This window comes from Nematolebias whitei, chromosome 6 (genome assembly GCF_014905685.2).
Source record: "Nematolebias whitei isolate Nwh7 chromosome 6, NemWhi1, whole genome shotgun sequence".
Lineage (NCBI taxonomy): Eukaryota > Metazoa > Chordata > Actinopteri > Cyprinodontiformes > Rivulidae > Nematolebias > Nematolebias whitei.
Genome location: NC_056503.1, coordinates 39,954,661 through 39,965,958, shown reverse-complemented (window position 1 = coordinate 39,965,958; position 11,298 = coordinate 39,954,661). Strand labels below are relative to the sequence as shown.

Below are 11,298 nucleotides of genomic sequence, written 5' to 3'. Positions count from 1 at the left end.
TAGGCGATAAAAACACCTGTACCAATGGCTTGGGACGTGTCCACCACAGGGACTCTGGACACAGGCGTGAGCTGGCAAAAGAGCTGCAGTGTGAGGTCAGTGGTGGACACGGAGGTAAAGCCCTTCAGCAACAGCTGCTGAAGCCCAGTGAAGCTGCTCCACTTCAGCTGGCTCTGCAGCTTCTCCAGCCGCTCCCTGTTCTCCGGTTTGTCCAGCGACATGTTTGCCATCAACTTATTCATCAGCCTTAAAGACATCTGATACTCAAACTCAAAGTCTGACTCCATGAGTGACACCGCCACCCAGAAGATGGTGGCTAGCAGGTTGCTGGGGTGGTTGATGCTCAGCGGGTCGGTGACGTTGTCCTTTGAGAAGGATGAACTGCTCATCTTGGCTAAGAGAGCCTGCTGCTCACAGGCTTGGATACGATCCAGTGTGGCACTGCGGGGTGGATCTGAACACCGGTCAGCTTCTCCAAACTTTTTGGGGACAGAAGAGCTCCTGTGATGCCTGCTCTTCTCCTCTCTTCTCAGGCCCAGTTGCCCTGTGCTCTTCCTGTTGGACTGCTGCTTGAAACTGGTGAGGAAATTTGGAGATGCGGCTCTGTAACAAGACGGCATCCAAGTTCATTTCTGTTCCAACTAGATATTGTTAAAAAAAAGAACAAAAGGCACAAACCTTGTTAAGAATACCATGAGATCGTTGTTCTTCAAACACTCAGCCAAGTTGTCCACCACAGATTCCAGAGTGAGTAACACTTCCATCACATAGCCCTGAAGACAAGAGCAAACACTTTATTTATGTTGCAAGAATTTATTTGCTGTAAAAAAAATAAAAAAAACTTTAAAAAGTGATCACTGTTATTCTTTTCCTTTTCGAGGTTCATTTGCTGTAGAAAATAAAAAGATCCGATGTTGCAGGAAGTTTTTTTTAATTTATTTTAATTCTCATTATTTTTGGCCTTCCCGCTTAACTGTGCAGCAGCTTCTGTCTAATGGGATCATGTCCCCTAAAAACTCTGGACTTATTTTAATACAAAGTATTTGACTTTTGCGTTATTTTCTTTATCTTTTTAATGCAACCTGCTTACTGATAGCATTATTTTATGATTTAATAAACTATTAATATAAATTTGATACATTCTCCTTTTAAGATTGCATTAAACAAAGTATTGAAGCAATTTTTGGTAGACTTAAAAAAAAAATTCTAATTTTACTGCTGCAAGGATGAGCTTATTTTAATTTCTCATATAATACTTAAATCATTTTTCTCAAAGTTTTAATGGCTGGGTTTATAAAAATATACCAGTTCATGTGTTATTTTTTATTTGGACATAAGCATAATATACTCTCAAAACACACAGAAACACCCATAAATGCACAAACCCAAACATGTATTATACGTGCACACATTTATATTTTACCATTTTTATTTGTGAACAGATATCGTCATTCTATTTTTATAAAAACTTTTGTCAACAGTAAATGTTTGTCAGTGATCTTTGGACGCCATTGAACACCGATCTGTTATTTATGAATATTCATTCACACAGTTTTGAATTAAATCTATTAATTTTAAAACACATGCGATGCTTTAAAAAACAGTTTGTCACACAGAAACACGCATCATGCAAACACACACGCACACACAAAGATGTGCACACTCACGTTCTTGGACAAGATGTCGATCTCTTGGTTTTTATTTGGTGCAAGAGTCTTTAACATGTAAAAAAACCCAATGAGAAGTTCTCATTCCCCTCTTTTGTATATTTATTTATTTTTTACTTATATAGTGTACATTATATAAATACTAAAAACAATTGGGAAAAAATGCACTTCAAATTTATAAATCAAATATAATTTGTCAAAGGAGCTAAAGAAAGCAACATTTTGTTGTCTAGTGTTAGCTCAAACTAAATAAGGCACATTAAATCAGTACAAAGTCTATTGTTACACAGTTTAATTATTGTTTCTCTGCTTCACCAGCAATTCTGAACATGTTTGTCCATTTCTAAAATCCCATTAGCAGTAATAAAGATGAGATAAAATGTATTCCTATAAAGTGCCCTTAAAGAGATGTGCTCGGACTGACCTGCACTTCTTCTCCGTGTTCTCCGATAACTTCCACCAGCCTTGACAGGAGGTCGGACACAGCATGCGCAGAAATCGGCTGATGAAGAGCTCGGAACAGCTGGAAGGAGCGACCGGCGTAGTGGCGAGATGAGCTGCACAAGGCCGTCTGCAGAGCCACCTCGCTGAGCTGCTGCTCCAGATGGAAATCTGAGCAGGTCAGAGACGAGGAGTCGGGCAAGATGAGGCTCTGTTGTAGAATTAATCACTGACGTATAAAATCTCAAGGGTTACCTGACTTGGACTCTTTAAACACAGAAATCACATGTCGCAGGAAGTTCGTCAACTGTTCGGTGCTTTTTGAGATTTGGTTCTTTGGTGAAATGTCTTCGTGGCACCACAGCGGTCCATATGGTCTATAAAATATTTTAGTCCATATCATTTCAGGAATAATAGTACTTTTTCAAAGTTAGAAAAGTTAGTTGAGTATTGTGTTGTACTTCCTTTTAACTGTTTGGTTCAGTATACAAACTCAGTGATGCACATAAAACACACTTTTCTGCATTTCTGCATTTTCTGCATTATATTTATGTGTCTGAAGCCTAGTAAAACTTTAAAAATCAGAAAAAAACAAGTACAACATTAACAAAATACTAACCGGCAGCTCAGAGTTTATGCAGCGAATTTGTGACAACAGTAAATCAACACAACTGGTGTTTATGTGGAGTCTGAATGGAAATGCCAGTTAAGTTATCACTTTGGTGTGTGTTTGTGTAAGCTCTGAGGATTTGTGCTCTTTAATATGATACTGATGTGCTTCAAGGGTTGCTGCGTCCTTTTAATTCAACAGAAGACATTTTAGATGGAGAGGCACGTCATGTGCATCATATTAATATCAAACAAACTGGAAACTGGGATTTTTAGTAGGTACAGTTAATCATAATATTGCCTGTGGCGTCCTAATTTAAAGATGAAATTGATCAAGTCATGTAAAAGTAAATTACACTACATGTGCAGCACCACTAGGTGGAAACATGCACCAAGAGAAACATCAATTCATCTAAACGCAGTTTCCGATTGTGATTGATAAAATCTCAGATCAGCATAATTCACATTGGTTTAGTAAAATACATAAAGGAAGTAAGCATCACTGTTGTTACCTTGTAACTAAAAACTCAATGAGCTTGTTTGCCTTTTCATTTATGTTTGTGGGGTCCACAAACTCCTCCATCTCCTGTGTGATCTCAGGCAAGTTGTTGCTGCTCCCCCCCAGGCTCAGACTGGACGATGTCGATGAAGAGCTGAGCCCAGAGTCTGGAACCGGAGACGCCTGACACTCCCGCAGGAAGTCAAAGCTCCCTGAGCGCAACAGAGAAACAAGCAACTGATCACTAACTGGTTGCACTCAATTATTTTATGCTTCCCAGCAGCTGAAGATGGAAGTTAAGAGTTAGAAGAAAACTGAGCAACATGAAAATAAATCCAACAAGTCTATAAAAGTGTTAACTGCAAACACTTAGATGAAACTGTTGAATTCCACTGCTGCAACTGTGTCACGGCACAATTTATCACTTTCTTGTTAATGAGCTGAAGCAAGTACCACTTTAACACAGTGTCTAGACATTTTCAAAACAATTCGTCAGTAGTGGGAGGGTTGATCCGGTTGGGTAAACCAGATTATTGTGGCCTGAGCAGATGGCCCCAATTTAGGCATGAGGACAAAAATAGCAGGATGGAATGCTTTAATCAAGTCCTTTGATATCCACTGCACCCGGTACTGCGCTTGGCACACAGTCCAAATATTTTCTACCCTGATAAGACACTTATCTCTTGTTTTTAGGGGAACGCTAGCTATCCCATAATGATGCTCAAGTTTATTTTGGCCAAGAAGAAGAGCTGTGTTCCAAAAATGCCAACCTTCACAACTCTCGTTCAGTTGTTCAAGAAAGAACAAATTGAATCCACCGTATTTTTTTACCAGTAGGTGAACTTTCCGGGTTTGGCTTGCAGGTGAGAGTCTTAGCTCCATGGACTTCCTGTGTCTGCAGTAAAACGGATGCGATGGCCTGAAAGTTGTTGTTACAGATCAACGTGATGAGCAGGTGGAGGAGGAGACGTTTGCTGTGCTCAAACACTTCTGGGCGGTAGTGATCCATACCTGGAACGTAAGCATGAGTACATCAGTTGTTTTACGGCACAACCAAAGAAATAACTATAGATGACAGATCATAATTGATTTCTTCAAGTGACTTCACCCAAAAATAGAGCGTGGAGCAGTAAAGGCAGGTGCAGGGTCCAGTCCTCTCTCACACTGTGGTCAACCACCATCTCAGTCATGAAGATCACTGCAATGTTACACCTATGGAAAACAAATAAAACACACTATAAATACTTTATTTAATAAAACACATTTGTCAAGAAACAATCCCAAGAAGGGACCATCTCAAAAGGTTTTAGATGCTACAGTCTGACCTGTGTAGTGGTCCTCTGGGAGTGGTGGTTTCTGGTAAAAAGTCCACCAGAGGAGCCCAGCATCCTCCACTGAGAGGCATGGGCAGAGGGTGTGGCTTGTTGGTCTCAATTACAGCCGTCAGCCAGTCAGCGTAGGGAGGCATAGGTTCACCTGAGTGGTCACAGAGCAATATCTTAAAAAATCTCCGTGACTAATACGAGGCATAAGAGAAAATTTGAGAGTTTTATTTTAATTGATGGAACAGCGATGCATTGGTTGGAGCTGTCGCCTCTCAGCGAGAAGGTCGCAGGATCGCCTCCTGACCTGGGACTTTTCTGGGAGGAGTTTGCATGTTCTCCCGGTGCATGTGTGGGTTTTCACAGACAAAAACATGCATGTAAGGTTAATTGGTAACTACATTTTACCTAGCTGTGTGTGAGAGTGTGAGTGGTTGTTCGTCTCGTTTGTCTCGATGTGTCCCTGTGATGGACTAACAGCTTGTCCAGGGTGTATCCTCTTTCTTGCACAGTGACTGCTGGAGACAGGCATCAGCTTCCCGTGAACCAGAAAGGAAATGTGAATACAGTAGTCCCTCGCTACTTCACGGTTCGTCTTTTGTGGACTCGCTCTTTTGCGGTTTTTCAAAGTAAGATTGTACATGAGAAAAAAATAAATAAATAAAAAATGTACACGACACGTGATTGTCAACTTTAATATTACCCACGTGATTGGGACAGTATGGGACAGTACAGTAAAATGTTAACAAAAAATACTTTGGACAGGCGCTGACATGTTGTAGTTTTCTCTCAATAAACCTATACTGTATCCTCGCTCATAATGACTACATTTACCAGAGGACAACAATGCCCCACCCAGAAGCCCCGTTGCCTTCTGCTGAAATACTAGAGGAAAAGTTTTGATCTGATCCGAAAAAGTTTGGTCCTTATTCATACAGTGATTTTGGCGCCCAGTGGATGCAGAGAGCTGCACGGAACCCACCAGGAACCGGACCAGAACCGGACCTCCAGACTCATCGGTGAATCTTTCTGCACCCTTTTCATTCAATGTTTTTTTCTTTTTAATTAATTTGTTTTGTTTCTTTTGTTTCTTTTAAATTAATGAATAAATTAAAATGAAATAAATAAATAAATAAAATACAATAAAATAATCTGAGTGCTGCCCACCGGCCCACGAGGCCTTTCGAGCAGGGAGGCACCGCCCAGAGGTCCGGCGTTCTCTGTGGAGTCCACCGGGACTTCCCCCATCCAGATTTGGACTTGATCTCGACCACCGTTTGGTCCCATGCTGGCCATCTGAAGGTTCGGCTCCCTCCAAAAGTGTTTAGGTGCTCAAGGGCTGCAGAGAGCCATCCAGAACCGGACCAGAACTGGCAGGGTAGGTCCAGCAAGGTAGGTCTGCTGGACCGGAACCGAGCCACTGCTTCTGCAGAGCTGGTGAGTAAAATTTGCAGTACTGTGCATTACATATACATATCTTGTTAAAATTTTGTAGGTTTAAGAGTTTAGAACATTGCAAGAGTGTGGGAAGGGTTTATAAAGCCTTAAAATACAGAATATATAAATACTAAAATAAATATAACGTCTCTACTTCAGGGATTTTCACTTATTGTGAGGGGATTCGGAACGTAAACACTGCGATAAACAAGGGACTACTGTAAAAGAAAATGGGTGGATGGATCGATACAGATAACTTTGATTTACATGAAAACTATAAAACTCAGTCAAGTTGCTTTTTGGGTCACAAGTTGTGGTGCTGAAATTCTGAACTTTACTACCCAAGTTACAAAGACATTCCTCACAGAAGCCCTTTAAACACCAAAGGCCATTCTGCGCACTGCTCATGCATTATCAGTGACACTGTCCTGGTTACCGCCTCACCCTCCAAGCCAAGATTGCATATTTAACAACACTCACCAAATTATGACACCTGCCCCATTTTTTAGTGTTTCATACAAATACTCACTTTTATCTTCATCATAGGACCCTCCTGAACTGCTACTGTATCGGGACTCCAGACGGTTGTGTGCTCTCATATGACCGAGTCTGAGATGAGAAAATCACATATGTTGTCACGAGCCTTTTGCAGTTATTCAGAATCTGAGATTAAAGCCATGATTGCATCCTTTACCTCTCCTCATTCTCTTTATTGGTCTTTGCATCATCTGTGTCTGTAAAGCTTTCCTGGCCTGCGACAACAGTGTTGCTGCTTGATGTAGTTCCTAGAAATAAACCGAAATCCTCTAAATCACTTGCAACATGTTAAAGTAAAAAATACAGTGAGCAAGTCTTACAGTAGAAGCTACATCCATATTACAGCAGTCACAAGTGGCCTATCTGTGACGGTTTCTGAAGAAAGCTTTAAAAAAAAGTACCTGAAGCTGCTGCAGAGGCTTTGCTTGTGGCAGTGAAGCGGTAGAAAGGAGGGCTGTCACAGTGTTGCACCACAGGGTTGACTGGGTCCATTTGCTGCAACTCAAATAGCAACTCCTCCATGGTTTGTATCGTGTTATTTCGACAGAGATAGATCACCACTTTCTTGATCTAAAATAAAAGATCGTGAAAACGTGTTAAGAAGAAGAAGGAAACAGTTCTAGCAGGCTTTAATCTCGTAATCTCTCTTACATATGGGAGGAGGGTGGTGTCACTGCTGACGCCACATAAACTGATAAAGAACTGCAGCATGGTTCTCAAGTTGTTGCTCCAGTTTTCATTGCTGACTAGAGCATTCCAGGCGTTTTCCATCTCATATCCCGGCAGATCATCTCCATACTAAAAAGGCACATTAGCCGCTTTATCCACAGGTCATACCATCACTTTGCCATTTTAACCAATAAACATGGCCATACCTTAGCCGTCATGAACATGAGGTTATTGAGAACCATTGATGTGGCTTGTAAGGATCCCCAGCCAGCACCCTTCAGTGGATGAGATGAGTCTGGGCTGGTCAGCTGGCACGAGGAGTCGTAGCTTGCGGTGGACGGAGTGAAGACTGGAAGTAACAAGCCGCTATCCACTAGCTCTATGTTACTGAGCCAGGGCAAGAGGTATGTTAGCATGATCTGCCTCCCGTTTGAATGGGTGGTGGGGAACCTCTGGCTGACCTCTGGAACAACAAAAGTGACTCACATTAAAGTTGCACCAGAGTTGATCTGCACTATTTATCATTTGGATAATACTTAAACATGGAATACACCTTATGAGCGTTATTTACACTGACATTAACATGAGGTATCTTAAGGCATTTATTTTTGTTGCAGTTTGGTGAAATGAACATGAATAAAAAAAAAATATTTTCAGAAGTGGAAGATGAGCAAACATTTTTAACGAGAAGCCAAGAGAATATGTCTCATGAAAATATTACAGCAGAAAAACAAAACGCTGAAATGCAAAAAAATTTAATGGACTAACCGTCCAACATCCACAAAGATACTACAGCGTCAGCTACCTGAGAACAGAGGAAGTGTGAGTTCAGGGTACATCCTGGCCAGCTGACTGGAGAGCTGAGGCAGCGAGACATTGTAAAGGGGTGGCAGAGGCCCATGGGTGCCATGTAGGACACTGCTTGGCTTTACCTCTGCCATCTTCTCAGAGTACAGGGACAACTTCACTTCAAGGATCTGTTTCAAAGAAAAGGAATGACAGATTCACTGTAATCTCTGATTAATATGCACGTTGGCAAAATTTACAAGCAACAATTTTAAACCAGATGATTTTTAAGTTGGTATTTGTAGTTTGATTGATAATCAAGCTTGACTGTGGAAAAAAACTCAAAACCTCTGTGCCTGATGATGATAACGTCTTACACATGAAACAGGAAGTAACAAAATACACTCAATATCAATCATCAGATCATACCTGATAGATTATCAGATATGTGCACTCCTATAAATCAGCAACTCAACTGCGTCTTACCTGCATTAGTTGCATTGAAATCTCGTAGATTTCCCTGCTGGTGCTTGATGCTTTGAAGAGCACCAGATTCAGCAACGTCACAATGTCACATGGGTAGTTTTTGCTGGTAAAGACAAAATAAAAAAATAATGAAAGTGTCTATTTCTTAACACGTTTAAGGCCGTTTTTGACAGTTAGACCGTAATATAAAACGAGTCCTGATAGATAATTAAAAATAATAACATATGGAGACTTAAGCTAAGTTGCCAGTGATTTCCTCATGTGGACGAGCAATTTTAGATGATCTAAGGAAGTAAAACAGAGATTGTGACAGACTGTACCTGCTGCCAAAGACCGTAGCGATGGCTTTGAAGCAGCCTGAGGCGAGCTGGTAGGAGCCTGTGTAGCAGCGATCCACAGCCCAGTTGATTAGATTAACCTGGTCAGCATTAAGCTCCAGCAGCAGGATGACGACTTCACAGCCAAGCTCATGAACCTGCAGAGGCAAAAACCACACATTCTTTTAAAATCATCTTTCTACTGAAGCTGTAAACTGTTAGATTTACAACAATAATGCTTGTTTACTACAGATTCTGGTGCGTTGGCAACATGCCTAATTAATGCTTCTGTTCAGGTTACACATTGGATTTCTTTGCTGAAGAATGTGAATTGCATAAGAATGTATTAGTTGGTCTATTAGTAATGCTGCACAGTAGAGACAATAGACAGGTTTAATAATTACAAAAGTACCCTTTACTTGCCAGCACTTCTGTGTGATAAAGAGAAATTGGCAAAAACTACATCAGATCTTTTCAAAAGCAGACTTGAGCATGCTATCACATGCACTACAGTGCTAAAAGACTGGATACAGACCCGCTGATCCTGGCAGGCTAAAATATTGTCCAGCCACTTGTACAGGTATCCATCTTGAGAAAGGCCCACGTTATCGAAGACAGACCCACAGCACAGCACGGCAGACATGGCCTGGAAAACAAACAGCAGTCATTTATTCACATCTGTGTGGCTTTTGTTACAACGACAAGACGTATCGACTGTTCACCAAGCCATAAATATAGATGCAAATTTATTGCCTGCTGCTGAAGGTGGTGAAGGTGGAGTGAGAATGTTTGTTGCTTGGGTTTGTGTTTGTGTGCACACGTGCTTGCATGTCTGTTAGCAAAACGTCTCTTGAGCTACTAGATGGATTTTATTAAAACTTGCAGAAAGTAAACTTTTGATGTACATCTACAGCTGATTAGCTTTACGATGCAGTTCAGCTCAAGATGGCTGCCTCAGCCAGTCCACTACCATAAAAATGTCTGTACTTTAGTCAGTTTGAAAGACATTTAGCACAAATTTGACGTGGTTCTAGTTGAGAGTCATTTACAACAATATGACATTTTGCAACATCGCATAAGATTGTTCTTTATGCCATTTCAAAAAATTTGACCAAAATGGCTACACCACCATTGTTCATCATGAAGGATCAGATGATATTATTTCAAAACTCTGACATGAACCGCTGTAGATGATTTGCTTTCCTTCAAAGAATGCAAGGCCTTTAATTCCTTTTTCAGATATCAACAAAGCATCGTTTAATCCCTAAAGTGTCCATGAGACAACACCGTGAACATTTTTACTCTCAGTAACCCCGAACACAGGATTCAGAAGGCGCTGTATCCTTACCTTTAGTGCACAATACTGATATCTTGTGATCTGGTGATGTCTGTCACTGTAGCGATCCAAGGAGGTGAACATGACGCTGAAAGGACCTGCCCATTGGCTGAAGAGGATGAAAAGATGATGCCGAAGACTCTGCTGTGGGAACAGGAAGCGCCTGTGGTGCACTACACAATGAAACAAAGCAAAGCTGGTTTTAGTTTGTACATTAAGTTGCAGAATCAGCATAACTATCCAGGCATCTTAACTAATTACTAAAATTGGAACATGTACAATGATATTAAGATAAAAGTGTCTATTTATATGATATTAGATTTTCAATGGGGACCTCGGAAACATGAGTTATCACCAGCACCTGCTCTGTCCTTACACTGTACTATTTTTATCTACTCTGAACAGGCAACGTTCAGATCAAGCTCAGTGCCTCGACTCCAGAGCTGCGTGTGTTTCAGTCTGGGAGCATTTAAATGACAAGAAGAGGCTCCAAAGTCGAGCCAATGGTTGACATACCTGGTACACATTGGATAAAGTTGGCCACCATGGCACTAAAGTGAGCTCGGATGTCTTTAAGGATCTCGGTGTCTTTATCATTTTCAGCTTCCAGGTGCATTCGAGTCAGATCCACATATTCCAAGAACAGAGCGCCAAGGGCAAGGGTGTCACGTTCCAGAGCTCCGTTTGTACTGCAGGGCGACAAAATAAACACGAAGCATTCAGTGACGAGAAATTACAAACAGCTCATCAAGCAGATATAAAGTTATAAAGACGTGACAACCCAGGTTTGGGATTGAGTTTCAGTTATTCCTACGCTTGCCTGTCACTGATGACACCGGCGTCAGCCAAAAGCTCAAAGATCCGCAGCAGCTGCAGCCGGAGCAGGTCTCGTCGCTCACGCCGCTTCTTGTTCTGCAAAACGTTATGAAAAAAAACAAGCTTTTTTATTCAAGTCCAAAAAACGTTCTGCCAAGGGGTCTGTTTTTGGCTTTTATCCATTGAGCTTTAAACGAACTAACCTCAGGTCGTCTCTCTAACGCCTCTTTCATTAGGGGATGCAACTCCTCCACAAGCTCCCTGTGTGCAGACAATAAAGAGATTTAGTTTGCTTTAACTTTAAAGTAAATACACATTATATGTATTTGTATATATATATATATATATATATATATATATATATATATATATATAT

At 41.0% G+C, this 11,298-nt stretch overlaps 1 protein-coding gene across 1 annotated transcript in view; it reads right to left on the bottom strand.

The window, feature by feature from the left end:
- The window catches only part of LOC119410713 (protein furry homolog), a 50,853-nt gene that overhangs the window by 14,088 nt on the left and 25,467 nt on the right, over positions 1-11,298 (bottom strand). The window contains exons 24-44 of the mRNA XM_037677603.1: positions 11,126-11,183; positions 10,927-11,018; positions 10,623-10,795; positions 10,119-10,279; positions 9,306-9,416; positions 8,774-8,928; positions 8,454-8,556; positions 7,987-8,158; positions 7,388-7,644; positions 7,164-7,310; positions 6,914-7,082; positions 6,670-6,760; positions 6,505-6,584; positions 4,542-4,692; positions 4,325-4,428; positions 4,048-4,227; positions 3,230-3,428; positions 2,364-2,485; positions 2,092-2,279; positions 679-773; positions 23-603 (exon numbers count right to left, since the gene is read on the bottom strand). Of these exons, the coding sequence (XP_037533531.1) occupies positions 23-603; positions 679-773; positions 2,092-2,279; positions 2,364-2,485; positions 3,230-3,428; positions 4,048-4,227; positions 4,325-4,428; positions 4,542-4,692; positions 6,505-6,584; positions 6,670-6,760; positions 6,914-7,082; positions 7,164-7,310; positions 7,388-7,644; positions 7,987-8,158; positions 8,454-8,556; positions 8,774-8,928; positions 9,306-9,416; positions 10,119-10,279; positions 10,623-10,795; positions 10,927-11,018; positions 11,126-11,183 (3,389 nt within the window). The remainder of the gene's footprint in view (positions 1-22; positions 604-678; positions 774-2,091; positions 2,280-2,363; positions 2,486-3,229; positions 3,429-4,047; positions 4,228-4,324; positions 4,429-4,541; positions 4,693-6,504; positions 6,585-6,669; positions 6,761-6,913; positions 7,083-7,163; positions 7,311-7,387; positions 7,645-7,986; positions 8,159-8,453; positions 8,557-8,773; positions 8,929-9,305; positions 9,417-10,118; positions 10,280-10,622; positions 10,796-10,926; positions 11,019-11,125; positions 11,184-11,298) is intronic.